Genomic DNA, 16,765 nt, shown 5'->3' on the forward strand with positions numbered 1-16,765 from the left:
CGTCCCTCACATCCAACAGTACCTCCATCATTGTTCACATCCTTTTTAAATCTCCAATCCTCACTGTTCCCCCTCTCAAGTCCAACCACAAACTTCAACTGGTCCAGAACTCTGCTGCTTGCATCCTCTCGTCACCCCCCTCCATTAATCACATCGACTTCAAGATTCTGCTCCTCACCTTTAAGTCCATCCATAACCTCGCTCCTCTCTACCTCTCTGATCTCCTGCACATCAACACACCCACCCTCACTCTCAGGTCTTCACACCACACATCTGTAATATTGACTCTTTCTCTATTTTTAAATCTCATCTCAAAACACATCTTTTAAAATGAGCATTTTCTGTCTGATCATTTTCCATCCTATCTCACAAAGATTTCATACTCTGTAAATTTGTCTTTTTAATGTTAATTTGATGGATGTATTGTTACTCTGTTGTTTTTATCTTTGCTTTGTAAGGTGACATGGAGTGCTTTGAAATGAAATGTATTATTATTATAAAAGAAGCTAATATAAAAAATAATTACAACAACAATACCATAGACCAGCACAGTGCTTCACAGTGTAATGATTTGGCTGCAGTACATTACAGTATTTTTATGTTATCTGCCTTTGAACAAAAACATCCTTCCTGTCGTATCCCATCCTTTGTTCATCACTAACCTGCTGCAAAGAAAAAACATTTAATACAGAAAAGAGAAATAGAGATATTGCATTTAAGATGAACATGAAGTCATCCTCTTCTCCTTCATGAAGCTTGAATCATAACCACTCTGTGGACATAGTCTGCTTCTTCTGCGTCCTGTTTGAATGAAACAACACAGAGAGAGCGGTGTCAGTGCTGTGTGGTGACTTTGATGCAGCTACAAGAGACAAACCAGCAACACTTGCAAATCAAAGTCAGTTTAAGTTTTCCTGAAACACTTTTCACTGTTACCATCTGGTCTCCTGTCGCTGCTGTTGGACCTGAATATCTGAACATCAATTTCTCTGGATCAATTACTTTATGTGACTGTGTTGATCAAATCTTCAAAGAAAGCTACTCAGATAACTTCTCTCTTTTATAACACGTGCTTCAATCTCATTTTGTAGAAAGAATGATGAACCTGTCCTCATCTAGTAACTCACCTTCACCTGTTTGTTGAAGCATCTTGACTTTAACCAGCTGAAAGAAAAAGAGATCAGATAAAAGAAATAAGAATCAAACACTGACACTGTAAAAATAAAAATGCAATGAGATGAATAACATGAGCCACAAATCTTCATTTCTTATGACAGTTTGTCTCACCACTCAAAGATGATGACTGAACTGCAGAGCAGCACGATTCCCAGGATCTTTAATGTAATGTGGACATCAACCCCAAACAGATCGGAAATCAGATTTTCTGGAACAAGACATCATGATCACCTGCTACTCCATGGAAAAAGCTTTTCATGGCTGTAAGATATCCTGCACTTTAATTTAATCTTTTAAACTCTAATGTGAACGTCTTTGTTTCATTTATTTATGTAGCATTATTACACATGAATTCAGTAAGAATTGTTTTTAGTGAAAACAAACAAATAACCCGACAGATCGAAAAGGAGAGCATGTTGGATACAAATGTGATGATTCAGTTCTAAATTTACCTGCAACACTCAGATGGATCTGTGGTGATGTCTGATTACTGAGATCATTCATGGCCACACAGTAATAAACTCCTCCCTCTGTGGCATTAAAGCTGTAAAACTCTCCTTCAGATACGATCATGGGTCCATCTCTGCTGATCTTGAACCAGGTGAAGCTGCTGACAGGAGGATTGGCTCTGCTGGAGCAGGTCAGGTTCACATGAATACCTGCTGACACCAAACCTGATGGACTGATGGACGCTGAGGTGTTTTTAGGAGAATCTGAGGAAAATGTTAGATAATTGTATTTCATTAAAAACAGCAAACATCTTTAAAATCATTTCATTCTGACAGGATCCAATAACAATCTCTGGTTGTCTCACATGAAACTCTGAGAGTCTGTGTGTCCTCTGCTGTCTTGACTTCTTTTCCTTCATTCACAGGATATGTGGCAGAACAGGTGATGTTGTATCCATCATGTTTGTCCGTCAGAGTGATCTGCTCCTGGATTTTAGTCATAAAGGTTTTATCTGGGTTTTCCTCCATGTTGTTGAGAGAGTCTTGTTTGAGATTCCAGGTGAGTTTAGGAGGGGAGAGTGGACAGGGAGTGGAAGCTGAGCAGGTTATAGTGACAGACTCCTTCTCCTTCAGATCTCCTGAGATGATTAGTTTGGGGCTCGGAGGAGAATCTGTGTGTTCAAATCAAACAAAGATTACTTTAACCAATAGACTAGCTGACAGTGACTGTCCTTTCTAAAATGCTTTTCTACTATACTCTTCCCAAACTTCCAGCCACCGCCTGTCATCATTACCACGTTAATATTCTGTCATGGAAACTTCATGGAGAAGGTTTGTAATGTCATATATGAAAATGTGTGTGTACTTTGTAAGAAGGAAGGGTAGGATACGTATCATTGTTACATTGTTGTTGTTGTTTTTGTGTGTGTGTGCATGTATATGTTTGTGTGTGTAAGGGAGAGGAGGGGGGGAGGTGTTGAAAAATGTTACAAGGAAAAAATGGTCCTAATGATGTTAAGACAAAAGCTGACAGCACTGTAATTAAAAACTTGAAATTAAAATGTTTTTCTGCTTCTTAGTGTGCCAAGATTGGACACTTCAATCTCAACCAGTAAAAAGAGTCTCAGTATTTAATCAGAGTTCAACTCGTGCTATGACAATGATTTATTGTTTCTTAATAAAACCTTTATAGTCTGATTAAAAGAAAATTAAACTCTCTTACCTTTGACTTTTATTTGAAGAGGATCACAAATAGCATTTGCCATGAAAGGCCAGTTCATGATTCTGAAGTAGTATAAGCCTTTATATGTCGTCTTCATGTTGTAAATCAGAGTGGTGCAGTTTTTCGTTCTCAAGTTTCCAGTTATCTTCATTTGAAATTTGTTCACTGTGCCATCACTGTTAAAAACTACATTCTTTGGATCGTAGGTCTCTTTGTCTTCTTTATGCCATATTCCAAATGTTTCTCTTGTGTTGTCAAACTCTCTTTCTTCTTTAACACTAAAGCTACATGGGATTTTCAGACAAGTTCCACTCAGTGCTTCCATCTTCTTTGGTGTAGTGATGAAGAGCCCTGACCAAGAAGTCCGACAATCATCCGACGCTTCTGTAAAGCAGACCATCAGTTATTATAATGTGGAGCAGGATCTTCATATAGAGGATGTTAATGAGAGTCTAAGAAGTAATGTGGTGTGCTCTGGTCTTTTTCTCTCTTGTTCACAAAGTCAGTCTAAAACATTTCACTTTTCAGTCAGGACATGAAGAGATGAAAGAAGAAACTCTATCTGCACTCTTCTCTCAGCTTTGTTTCTACAGGAAGTTCAAACTGTACAGATTAAACATCTTTGAATGAAAGTAAGTGAACAAACAGCTCACCTGAAAGAGAGAAGACAGTCAGTAACATGATGGCTGTTACCATGTTCACTGACAGGACTGCAGTAACACCCATCACCTGGAATTAAAAACTAAGTTACTCTTCAAAGTCCTAGTTAAAGAGTTGGATTAACAAAACAGTCATTTTCACTGAAAGAAAATAAAAGCTGCTGAAAACTAAAACGATAAAACATAAATAGCAGTCATAGCTGATCTTACCAAACAAACCTCCAGGAGCTTAAACAGAGAAAATGTAGAAAAAAGACGATTTTTAAATTTCAGCAGAACTGCAACAAACCAGTCACCTCGCTGCTAAGACACAAAAACCCCAAAAGATTTATTCCTTTCTTCTTGTAGTGAGAATGAGGAAGTTAGTGTTTGACTCCTCCTCTGTTTTATTTAAATTTTTTACCCTTTTTTGGTAGCATCAACTAAAGATGGACAGTTAAGACGAGGAAGAGAGAGAACGTCACCCACTAAAGGACCCAGGTTAGAACTGAACCTGGTCCACTGAGATAAGGACTCATGCTTTAAATGGTACATGCTCTAACAAACGAGCAACATGGCCCTCAAGCTGTTGTTGTATCTTTGTCTTATCTAGAGGGCCTGTTGGTTTAAAAGATTTAATGTAGATAAGAATGATCCAGATTTGGTTCTTTCTATGTTGGGTCATGTGATCCAGCTCATTTTTAATCCCTTTTTTAGATCATTCATGGATTTGATCATCCTGATCCAGATACAGACTCTTGGGGATCAACAAATCCAGATCATCAGTCCTCTAAAAGAGACTTCACACTCCATACTTTTCCACAGGGTGCACAAAACTTAAAACAAACTGGAACATGCTCACAGTCACTTTTAATGTCATATTTTGTTTTGATGTTAATGCTATTTGGTGCAACATTTTATGTGAACAACATCACTCATTTTTTACAATCTTAATGTGTACCTTATCTACTTTGTCAGTGAAGCAGTACAGCAGGAAAAGAGCCACAGGCCGCCCGCTTGAAGGAGGACTATACTATCACTAATCTTTTTATTACATATGGAAAACAGATTTGGATTCAAACCCTCAAAACACATAAAACTGGAAAAGTCATTTTTGTATTTTCATCATCTCAAATGTCTCTTTTCATTCATCCTTATTTCTGTTTAGAACACTGAAAGCTTTCCATACAAAGGAAACAACATCGAAGCTAATAAAAAGAAACCAGCACAGTCCTACACAATGTCATGCTCAGACACAAAAACATCAACGTCTTTATCCTCCCTTCTGTGTGAACGAGGAAGTTTGCTTCTGATGTTTTTTTATGTTAAAACTATTTTCTATTTTGCTTTTTTTGGATAGGTGCAGTGTAAGATGGACAGTTAAGTTGAGGTAGAGAGAGAATAACAGCAAAGGGACCAGAACTGAACCTGGTCCACTCACTGTGGTGAGGACTTTAAATAGTACGTGCTCTACCATCTGAGGAACTGGATACCCCAAGCTTTGGCCGTATGTTGAGGTTGTTTATTTTAGTGGTTTCATGTTTTAATATGAGTGTATAATTTAGTAGAATATTGAATACAACATACATTAGACTTCTTAGTAAATTTAAGAAAATGTAAATACATGAACAACTTCTCCTTTGTACTTACATTTCATATCAAACTTTTTACACAGCATCATCAGTTCACTTTAAACCATTTCTCTTTAACCAGAGCAGTGGTCATGAGCCACACATTGACAAACGCTTTTCACACGAGCGTTTCCTTGCACTTAGAGTGTTGTGGTTTAACACCATTGCAGCCCCCCTCCCTTACTCTCTTGTATGTTGTTATTCATTTCTCTCTGTTTCTCCTCTCCTGTGTGTCCTGAGGTGCATGGCTGTGTAATTACATGTGGGTGTAGTTTTCTGTGCAGGCAATCTCCCTCTCATTACCGGCAGTTACCTGTCTTGTTTTGTATCTGTTACGACGACGTGCTTTAACTGAATCTTTATTTGCAGTCGTGTACTCTGTACATTCTGGTGAAGTCTTACTAGGAAGGTGAACTTCTCACACATACTAAACAGAACAGGCTCCATCTGCATATACTGTGGACCAATCACAATCAGGCTCAGTCAGCAACCAATAGGTTACTTACAACACAACAGTGTTGCTAGGCAACCACAATGATATTCTGTGAGAATATTACACCCCCCTTTTAGAAAAGATAAACGTAACACATACTTTCAATTACAGTATACATGGCATAATGTGCTGTTAGTGAATAAACCCAAATCAAAATGTTTAGTAAAATCAACTCTGCATCAGAATACATCACAGCATATAACCAATGAACAATTTTTTATTTAAGGGCAGCGATCTGCCTACACGCTTTTACATTAGTTTAGAAGTCCAAAACAGACCTGGGCTTTATCTCTCGTCCGTACCTGGTCTGGTAAGGGACAGTGTGAGGAACTGTTTGAGGGACAGTTTCACTTGTGATCTGTGAGTTGAGTGATGTGGGACTGTGTGGTGTTTGCTGCTTGTTGTCATCAGGTTGTCTGTGTGTGTGTTTGTTGGGTGTTTCTTTTGTGATAAGAAGGTGACGTCTGTTTCTCCTGTACTTTTGTACTTCAGGTGTGTGTATGTGGTAAGATCTGTTAGTGTCAGCAGGCTGAATGATGACTGCAGGCTTCCAGTATCCTGGATCTTGGAAACGGATGTTTTGTCCTTCGTGCAGCTGTGTCATCTGCTTGGCTGACCTGTCATAATATCGTTTCTGGGTTTGTTGCTGGTGAGCTCTCCTGGTATGAGCACTTTGTTGGCTGACGATCTTGGGCTGAAGCTGCTTGTGGGTGTTGGGTAGGATGGAGCGTAAGCGACGACTCATAAGTAGCTGAGCTGGTGATCTGAAGTTATCAACCGGTGTGTTGTGGTCCTCTGGGAGGTTCAGATAGGCATCCTTGTGATCAGCTTTGGCTTTTTTCAGGTGTGACTTGGCAATTTGCACAGATTTTTCTGCAAGACCATTGCTCTGGGGATAGTATGGACTTGTGGTGATATGGTTAAACTCCCATGTTTTTACAAAGGTTTCAAATTATTTACACTTGTGCTGGGGGCCACTATCTGATACAACAGTCTCTGGTATGCCGTGTCTGGCAAAAGCTGATTTCAGTTTTTGAATGACAGCAGAGGATGTTGTGCTGTGTTGCTTGTCAAGTTCAAAGTACCTACTGTTATAGTCTGTTGTGACTATGTAGTTCTCGTTGTTCCAGGTGAACACAGAGATAGCAATTGTTTGCCATGGCCTATCAGGGATCTTGTGGTTTACAAGGGGCTCTTTAGTGTTTGAGGGTCTGTGCTCGAGACAGGTTGGGCACTCTCCAACCATTTCCTCAACCTTCTTGTTCATCCCGGGCCAAAACAGCATATCCAGGCTCTCAGATTACATTTTTCTATGCCCAAGTCAGAGGCATGTATTCGAGACAACATCTTTGTGCGTCTTGAGGCAGGGATGAGGATTTTCTCACCTTTGAAGATGATGTCGTTCATCAGAGACAGCTCATCACGATGATTCCAGTACTCTGTGATGCTTACAGCGCATTGTCTACATCCATTTTTATGGTATTTGTTAGAAGCTGTGTGTCTTTTTCAGTCTCTGCTCTGATTTCTTGTAGCCTGGTGTCGCCACTAGGTAAGTTACTGTACACTGTGTACACCTGCATGTCCATACCTTCTCTGAGAGTGTCGTCATGGTCAGACAGTGACTTCCTGGAGAGCGTATCTGCAACAGGAGTGTCTTTGCCTGGTCTGTGGATGATGGTGAAATCATATCACTGAAGTCGAAGTATCATCCTCTGTAACCGTGGAGGCGCTGCTGCCAGTGGCTTTTGCATGATGGACTCAAGTGGTTTGTGTTCACTTTCCACGATGACGTGACTGCCATACACATATTGGTGGAAACGTTACATCCAAACAAAATGGCGTACAGCTCTTTTTCAATCTGAGCATAGTTGACTTCGCTGTCTGACAGTGATTTAGATGCATAGCCAATAGGCTTTCCTTCTTGCAGTAGGACTGCACCTAGTCCATACTTCGATGCGTCAATTTGCAACCTGAGCTCTTTGCTTGGGTCAAAGTAGGCTCGTATCGGACTTGGTTCACGTGTGACTAGCTCCTTCATTTTCCTGAATGCTTTGTCGTGTTATGTATCCCAAACAAACTCACTTGACTCCTTTAAAAGGTGTCGCATGAGGGCATTGATGTCTGAGAGCATGGGGGCAAACTTTGACAAGTAATTAACCATGCCAAGAATAGTCTCTAGCTCACCTTTATTTCTGGGTGGCTCCATGTCTCTTACAGCAGAAATCTTTGCTGGATCAGGCTTGATTCCATCTTTGGAGATGTGGTGTCCAAAGTAGCTGACCTCTGTGGCACAGATTTTGCTCTTCTCTGGGTTGAGTTTGACTCCTTGCTCTCTGGAGCGTTGCAGCATTGCGTGGAGGTTTTCGTCATGCTCCTCTTTGCTTTTGCCTTCTATCAGAACATCATCGACAATAGCAGTGACACCTTGTAGACCTTCATAAGTCTCATCAACTTTCTGCTGAAACTCATCTTGAGCTGATTTTAGTCCAAAAGGAGAAATCTGTATCATCCAAAAACAGTGTTGAAGGTGGTCAACTTGGATGATTCCTCTGTGAGCTTGAAAGCCTAGTAGCCTGACCTGGCATCCATGAGACTGATCAACTTCAAAATGTTTTAATGCCAAAACAAGTGCTAGAGCCTCTTTCTCTATTGTCGAGTACACACGCTGATGACGGTTACATTTTTAAGAATAATAGGAGACCGGGTGTTAAACTTCATCGTGTCCATCCTGAAGGAGGACAGCACCCGCTCCTACGTGACTCGCATCAACCGCAACTTTGAAAGGGCGATCAAACACAGGCGCAGCTAAAACCGGAGCGTGAGTCATTAAGGCCTTTACTGACAACTGTCAGACCACTCGAAACGTTTCTTGGGACTCAACAGGTCGGTGAGCGGAGCCGCAACAGCAGAGAAGTTGCTACAGAAGCTACGATAATACCCTGCCATCCCCAAAAAATGGCGGAACTGTAACTGTACCCTGGCCAAATTCACATTTCCCACAATCTTCAACTCGAGGCAGAGGATAACGATTCGGTTTAGTGACTCTGTTCACTGACTCTGACACAAGTCCAGGTTCAGCCAAGGGGCGGGCGGAAGCCAAGATAATGTCCGGTCGGGTCTGGAAACTCAAGCCGGATCCTCAGGACAACACACGACGGGATGACTACTCTGCAGTTGCGTCCCAAATATCCCCAGCACCAGCTCACACAGCTACGATAGGCCAAGTGTCTGTAAAGCCTGTATGGAGACATAAAAATGTTCTCATTGTATATTACATTGTATAGTTCTCTCTCATTTCCTTTCGTTTAACTTTAGCTGCAAATAAAGAATTTACAAAAAAGGTTTAACTTGTTTACTTTTATTCATATTGAATAATGGAAATGAACTGTTTGTTTAGAATCATTTTTTATATTTTACATACTCTTCTGCTGTTCTCCCTCTCAAAGGCCCGTAGTCCACTCTGAAGAATGTTGTGTATATTTTGGAGTGTATATGGGTTAAGACTGTTTGCTTCTAGCCCCGGATGTTGAGTCATGCAGGTGGAAGGAACAGGTGTTACACCCCTGTACAGCGTACTGTAAGGGGAGAAATAAAGAAGAAACAAACAAACACATTGTTGCTGGCTTTCATTCAATGGTGTAATGAATGACGCTCAGACAACACGCTTCCCCTGCTGGCGTAAAACCGGAAGTGTAAAACAATAACAAAAGCTTAAGACCAAACCAATCAATTACCGATATGCTTTTAAACTTAACCTTAGCAACATGAATTAACATTAAATTATAACTAGCTTTTTAGCGTTTTTAAAGGATATACAACATTTTAGAAAGACATAGTTTTAACATGTGTTATTAATTTAACTTAGTGCACAATCTTATATCCATTACACAGGCAGCTCATTCATTCTCCAGATGACCTAATAAAAAGAACAAGATACTGATTAAAATGAAATAATAATACTCCATCAGTACAGTAATAATGGGGCAATTAATGACAGAGTAGGCAAAATTATTGCATGGTACACATATTGATCTATTTTACACATGATTATCACCTGGGCTTTTGTAGAATAGGTAGCTAACAGTTATATGATGAACTTGATACACACAATTGTAAACTGAATTTTTAATCACAGCAAGGAGGTGATTTACAATGCAGTACAAGGTGAGGTGAGTGGCTTCACCGTTATTCATTTAAGAATGTACAGTACTAATGTAAATTTATAGCCAAACTTTGTTAAGCCACAAGTACAACAGATATTTTTTAATTGGGGAAATATGTTGGTAGTTCTAGTCACTGAAATTAGAAGAGGCTAACGCATTTTTCAAAACAATAACGTTGAATGTTTTTATGATGAAAAGACATGATGCAAACATAACATGCTTTGTGTGTGTCTGTTGTGATGTCCTGGTTGTAAGTTATAGTATTTACCTTGTAAAAATGACCTGTGGTATTTCTCTGCAGCACACCTTTTCTGCTTCTGTAGGCATTTTGCTGCAGTTTTTACACATACACCAGAACAACGTAAAACAATGCAAACACAATGAGCACATATTACTAACATATTACATCTGAAAAAAGCTGAAAAATAAATACCTACCACACTGAAACGTCCTGCTCCAGCCGTCGTGGCAAAGGTTGTGATGGTTGTTCATCCTCTCCTTCGGTTTCAGACTCGGGGTCTCACTGGTAAGGATCATTAACTGCCATTGTTGTTTATTTATTTAATTTATTTAATTTATTTATTAGCACACATATAAGAATAAAGCAAAATAGGATTAATAAAAACATAAAAGGTGTGTCAGGAGAGGTCAAGAAGCCAACAGGCTTATACAAGGGACCTCACCTCTTAAGAGACAACTAAATCAACTAAACAAATCGAATTACACAATTTCAAAATAAAATAAAATAATAAAATAAATGAAATATATATATACCGGTGTTTTTGCTGCCCTTGAAGCCGGAGCTGCAGACTTCCCAATATGGTAAAAGGGGCGTGAAATTTCCGAGAAGCGTTCTGAGCAACTGACCAATAACGACAGAGCGGATCGACAGACCAATCAGAGCAGACTTGGCCCACGTGGGGTCTAACAGTGTGGGCTCAACAGAGTGTAGCTGACGGACTCAGAGCGTAGAGGGAGCAAGGAGGAGCAGTTCATGAAAACAGACACTTTTTTCAAACTTTAGCTATTGTGAACGTACAGAAGTAGGTACATAGATTAAATATACGAACCTCAAAAAGGGCATAATATGGGCTCTTTAAGGCCATCCATAACCTCGCTCCTCTCTACCTCTCTGATCTCCTTTACATCAACACACCCACCCTCACTCTCAGGTCTTCTTCCATTCAACTCACTGCACCACCCGCCCGCCTGTCCACCATGGGGTCCAGGGTCTTCAGCCTCTCTGCCCCTCTCCTCTGGAACTCTCTCCCACCACACATCTGTAAGATTGACTCTCTCTCTATTTTTAAATCTCATCTCAAAACACATCTTTTAAAACGAGCATTTTCTGTCTGATCATTTTCCATCCTATCTCACAAAGATTTCATACTCTGTAAATTTGTCTTTTTAATGTTAATTTGATGGATGTATTGTTACGCTGTTGTTTTTATCTCTGCTTTGTAAGGTGACATGGAGTGCTTTGAAATGAAATGTATTATTAAAAAAGAAGCTAATATAAAAAATAGTTACAACAACAATACCATAGACCAGCACAGTCCTTCACAGTGTAATGATTTGGCTGCAGTACATTACAGTATTTTTATGTTATCTGCCTTTGAACAAAAACATCCTTCCTGTCGTATCCCATCCTTTGTTCATCACTAACCTGCTGCAAAGAAAAAACATTTAATACAGAAAAGAGAAATAGAGATATTGCATTTAAGATGAACATGAAGTCATCCTCTTCTCCTTCATGAAGCTTGAATCATAACCACTCTGTTGACCAGTGTTGGGCAAGTTACTTTAAAAAAGTAATTAGTTACAGTTACTAGTTACTTCTCCCAAAAAGTAACTAAAGTAGTTACTGAGTAACAAATTATAAAAGTAACTAGTTACTTTGGAAAGTAACTATTTCGTTACTTTCAAGTAAATTTTCAAAATTTACTTTGAAAATTTACTTGACCCCAAATTTGGACCCCACCTCCACCCCTCTTTAACAGAACTTAAAATACATGTGCATGTTCAATTATTTATGATAAATCTGAATATTATAATGAAATGGATACTTAATACAATCAATAATTAACAGAAACAGTGTACACAAATCTAAACTATTTTAATGTTGCTGTGGGACAAAGTGAGACTAGCCTCCAATCAAATGTCATGTATTATTGTAGATATTATAATTTCTATGTTTATATAGTGGATCCGTAAAAATGACATAATAGATGTTTTGTCTGCTGTGGTAGACAAATATTCTAATTTCTCAAATGTCTGTTTGAGCTCGACATTCATTTGAGCATGTTGGGCGTCTATATAGTTCGCGAACGTCTATCTACATGGCAGGCCGACCCCTGCTCTGACCGGTATTTTGGCAACTAGTGCTCTGAATGACTCCGACTCAACCATCGATAATGGCAGCATATCCTCCACAACATACCTGGCTACCAGTTTGTTTAGCTCGGCCTGAGACAAAATGTGTGGTGGTGGTGGGGCCGTAAAATCAAGCTTCGGTTGCTTAGGTTTTGTGGCACTGTCTCCTTCTCCTTCGGGGGTCTTCTTGGCCACTAATTTCGTGAAAGCACAACTCTACCTCTGATTGGCTCACCATGAAATTTTTACTTTACCTCAGCCAATCGTCATCATTTATGCGGTTGTCTCGGGTCCGCACTCACCAAAGAGGAAGAACAGTAAGAAATATCTTTGCCACTCGGCTTAGAGATCTAGTTGGTCTGATGAAAAACAGCTTCAGTCATAGTAGTGCACCGCATTTTTTGGCAGTAACGGTAACGGCGTTATAATGATGGGAAGACTAATCAATTAGATTACTCGTTACTGAAAAAAGTAACGCCGTTAGTAACGCCGTTATTTATAACGCCGTTATTCCCATCACTGCTGTTGACATAGTCTGCTTCTTCTGCGTCCTGTTTGAATGAAACAACACAGAGAGAGCGGTGTCAGTGCTGTGTGGTGACTTTGATGCAGCTACAATAGACAAACCAGCAACACTTGAAGTTTATCTCTGCAAATCAAAGTCAGTTTAAGTTTTCCTGAAACACTTTTCACTGTTACCATCTGGTCTCCTGTCGCTGCTGTTGGACCTGAATATCTGAACATCATTTTCTCTGGATCAATTACTTTATGTGACTGTGTTGAAAAATCTTCAAAGAAAGCTACTCAGATAACTTCTCTCTTTTATAACATGTGCTTCAATCTCATTTTGTAGAAAGAATGATGAACCTGTCCTCATCTAGTAACTCACCTTCACCTGTTTGTTGAAGCGTCTTGACTTTAACCAGCTGAAAGAAAAAGAGATCAGATAAAAGTAATAAGAATCAAACACTTACACTGTAAAAATAAAAATGCAATGAGATGAATAACATGAGCCACAAATCTTCATTTCTTATGACAGTTTGTCTCACCACTCAAAGATGATGACTGAACTGCAGAGCAGCACGATTCCCAGGATCTTCAATGTAATGTGGACATCAACCCCAAACAGATCGGAAATCAGATTTTCTGGAACAAGACATCATGATCACCTGCTACTAGATGGAAAAAGCTTTTCATGGCTGTAAGATATCCTGCACTTCAATTTAATCTTTTAACCTCTAATGTGAACGTCTCTGTTTCATTTATTTATGTAGCATTATTACACATGAATTCAGTAAGAATTGTTTATAGCGAAAACTAACAAATAACCTGACAGATCGAAAAGGAGAGCATGTTGGATACAAATGTGATGATTCAGTTCTAAATTTACCTGCAAATATCAGATACATCTGTGGTGATGTCTGATTACTGAGATCATTCATGGCCACACAGTAATAAACTCCTCCCTCTGTGGCATTAAAGCTGTAAAACTCTCCTTCAGATACGATCATGGGTCCATCTCTGCTGATCTTGAACCAGGTGAAGCTGCTGACAGGAGGATTGGCTCTGCTGGAGCAGGTCAGGTTCACATGAATACCTGCTGACACCAAACCTGATGGACTGATGGACGCTGAGGTGTTTTTAGGAGAATCTGAGGAAAATGTAAGATAATTGTATTTAATTAAAAACAGTAAACATCTTTAAAATCATCACATTCTGACAGGATCCAATAACAATCTCTGGTTGTCTCACATGAAACTCTGAGAGTCTGTGTCTCCTCTGCTGTCTTGACTTCTTTTCCTTCATTCACAGGATATGTGGCAGAACAGGTGATGTTGTATCCATCATGTTTGTCCGTCAGAGTGATCTGCTCCTGGATTTTAGTCGTGAAGGTTTTATCTGGGTTTTCCTCCATGTTATTGAGAGAGTCTTGTTTGAGATTCCAGGTGAGTTTAGGAGGGGAGAGTGGACAGGGAGTGGAAGCTGAGCAGGTTATAGTGACAGACTCCTTCTCCTTCAGATCTCCTGAGATGATTAGTTTGGGGCTCGGAGGAGAATCTGTGTGTTCAAATCAAACAAAGATTACTTTAACCAATAGACTAGCTGACAGTGACTGTCCTTTCTAAAATGCTTTTCTACTATACTCTTCCCAAACTTCCAGCCACCGCCTGTCATCATTACCACGTTAATATTCTGTCATGGAAACTTCATGGAGAAGGTTTGTAATGTCAAATCTAAAAATGTGTGTGTACTTTGTAAAAAGGAAGGGTAGGATACTTATCATTGTGACATTGTTGTTGTTTTTGTGTGTGTGTGTGTGTGTGTGTGTGTGTGTGTGTGTGCATGTATATGTGTGTGTGTGTGTGTGCATGTATATGTTTGTGTGTGTATGGGAGAGGAGGGGGGAGGTGTTGAAAAATGTTACAAGGAAAAAATGGTCCTAATGATGTTAAGACAAAAGCTGACAGCACTGTAATTAAAAACTTTAAATTAAAATGTTTTTCTGCTTCTTAGTGTGCCAAGATTGGACCCTTCAATCTCAACCAGTAAAAAGAGTCTCAGTATTTAATCAGAGTTCAACTCGTGCTATGACAATGATTTATTGTTTCTTAATAAAACCTTTATAGTCTGATTAAAAGAAAATGAAACTCTCTTACCTTTGACTTTTATTTGAAGAGGATCACAACGAGCATTTGCCCTGAAAGGCCAGTTCATGATTCTGAAGTAGTACACGCCTTCATATGTCGTCTTCATGTTGTAAATCAGAGTGGAGCAGTTTTTCATTCTCAAGTTTTCAGTTTTCTTCATTTGAAATTTGTTCACTGTGCCATCACTGTTAAAAACCACATTCTTTGGATCGTAGGTCTCTTTGTCTTCTTTATACCATATTCCAAATGTTTCTCTTCTGTTGTCAAACTCTCTTTCTTCTTTAACACTAAAGCTACATGGGATTTTCAGACAAGTTCCACTCAGTGCTTCCATCTTCTTTGGTGTAGTGATGAAGAGCGCTGACCAATAAGTCCGACATTCATCCGACGCTTCTGTAAAGCAGACCATCAGTTATTATAATGAGGAGCAGGATCTTCATATAGAGGATGTTAATGAGAGTCTAAGAAGTAATGTGGTGTGCTCTGGTCTTTTTCTCTCTTGTTCACAAAGTCAGTCTAAAACATTTCACTTTTCAGTCAGGACATGAAGAGATGAAAGAAGAAACTCTATCTGCACTCTTCTCTCTGCTTTGTTTCTACAGGAAGTTCAAACTGTACAGATTAAACATCTTTGAATGAAAGTAAGTGAACAAACAGCTCACCTGAAAGAGAGAAGACAGTCAGTAACATGATGGCTGTTACCATGTTCACTGACAGGACTGCAGTAACACCCATCACCTGGAATTAAAAACTAAGTTACTCTTCAAAGTCCTCGTTAAAGAGTTGGATGAACAAAACAGTCATTTTCACTGAACGAAAATAAAAGCTGCTGAAAACTAAAACAATAAAACATAAATAGCAGTCATAGCTGATCTTACCAAACAAACCTCCAGGAGCTTAAACAGAGAAAATGTAGAAAAAAGACGATTTTTAAATTTCAGCAGAACTGCAACAAACCAGTCACCTCGCTGCTAAGACACAAAAACCCCAAAAGATTTCTTCCTTTCTTCTTGTAGTGAGAATGAGGAAGTTAGTGTTTGACACCTCCTCTGTTTCATTTAAACCCTTTTTTTTTTTACCCTTTTTTGGTAGCATCAACTAAAGATGGACAGTTAAGACGAGGAAGAGAGAGAACGTCACCCACTAAAGGACCCAGGTTAGAACTGAACCTGGTCCACTGAGATAAGGACTCATGCTTTAAATGGTACATGCTCTAACAAACGAGCAACATGGCCCTCAAGCTGTTGTTGTATCTTTGTCTTATCTAGAGGGCCTGTTGGTTTAAAAGGTTTAATGTAGATAAGAATGATCCAGATTTGGTTCTTTCTATGTTGGGTCATGTGATCCAGCTCATTTTTAATCCCTTTTTTAGATCAATCATGGATTTGATCATCCTGATCCAGATACAGACTCTTGGGGATCAACAAATCCAGATCATCAGTCCTCTAAAAGAGACTTCACACTCCATACTTTTCCACAGGGCGCACAAAACTTAAAACAAACTGGAACATGCTCACAGTCACTTTTAATGTCATATTTTGTTTTGATGTTAATGCTATTTGGTGCAACATTTTATGTGAACAACATCACTCATTTTTTACAATCTTAATGTGTACCTTATCTACTTTGTCAGTGAAGCAGTACAGCAGGAAAAGAGCCACAGGCCGCCCGCTTGAAGGAGGACTATACTATCACTAATCTTTTTATTACATATGGAAAACAGATTTGGATTCAAATCCTCAAAAGACAAAAACTGGAAAAGTCATTTTTGTATTTTCATCATCTCAAATGTCTCTTTTCATTCATCCTTATTTCTGTTTAGAACATTAAAAGCTTTCCATACAAAGGAAACAACATCGAAGTTAATAAAAAGAAACCAGCACAGTCCTACACAATGTCATGCTCAGACACAAAAACATCAACGTCTTTATCCTCCCTTCTGTGTGAACGAGGAAGTTTGCTTCTGATGTTT

The 16,765-nt window shown here is 39.2% G+C and overlaps 1 protein-coding gene and 1 long non-coding RNA gene across 2 annotated transcripts; both read right to left on the reverse strand.

Annotated features, from left to right (window-relative positions):
* Window positions 1-541: 541 nt before the first annotated feature.
* LOC110003656 (sialic acid-binding Ig-like lectin 13) lies at window positions 542-15,218 on the reverse strand. The gene is made up of 8 exons (XM_065948730.1): window positions 14,803-15,218; window positions 13,898-14,203; window positions 13,536-13,796; window positions 1,991-2,296; window positions 1,629-1,889; window positions 1,288-1,384; window positions 1,128-1,164; window positions 542-801 (listed from the first exon to the last, which is right to left on the reverse strand). The coding sequence occupies exons 1-8, from the start codon at window positions 15,200-15,202 to the stop codon at window positions 748-750; spliced, it is 1,722 nt and encodes a 573-aa protein (XP_065804802.1). The 5' UTR covers window positions 15,203-15,218; the 3' UTR covers window positions 542-747.
* LOC110003657 (uncharacterized) lies at window positions 8,735-10,284 on the reverse strand. The gene is made up of 4 exons (XR_003810173.2): window positions 10,210-10,284; window positions 10,041-10,103; window positions 9,031-9,184; window positions 8,735-8,846 (listed from the first exon to the last, which is right to left on the reverse strand). It is a non-coding gene; the product is annotated as an uncharacterized lncRNA (long non-coding RNA).
* Window positions 15,219-16,765: the final 1,547 nt, after the last annotated feature.

The sequence above is a fragment of the Labrus bergylta genome, chromosome 20 (assembly GCF_963930695.1).
Source record: "Labrus bergylta chromosome 20, fLabBer1.1, whole genome shotgun sequence".
NCBI classification, from domain to species: Eukaryota; Metazoa; Chordata; class Actinopteri; order Labriformes; family Labridae; genus Labrus; species Labrus bergylta.

What these genes read in the sequence shown, in the direction of transcription:
- LOC110003656 (XM_065948730.1), bottom strand. Translation starts at nt 15,202, where the DNA reads ATGGTCTGCTTTACAGAAGCGTCGGATGAATGTCGGACTTATTGGTCA. An exon ending in TCTTCAAATAAAAGTCAAAG is followed by an intron (nt 14,204 to 14,802) that starts GTAAGAGAGTTT and finishes TTGAACACACAG; the next exon opens with ATTCTCCTCCGAGCCCCAAA. An exon ending in ACAGACTCTCAGAGTTTCAT is followed by an intron (nt 13,797 to 13,897) that starts GTGAGACAACCA and finishes CATTTTCCTCAG; the next exon opens with ATTCTCCTAAAAACACCTCA.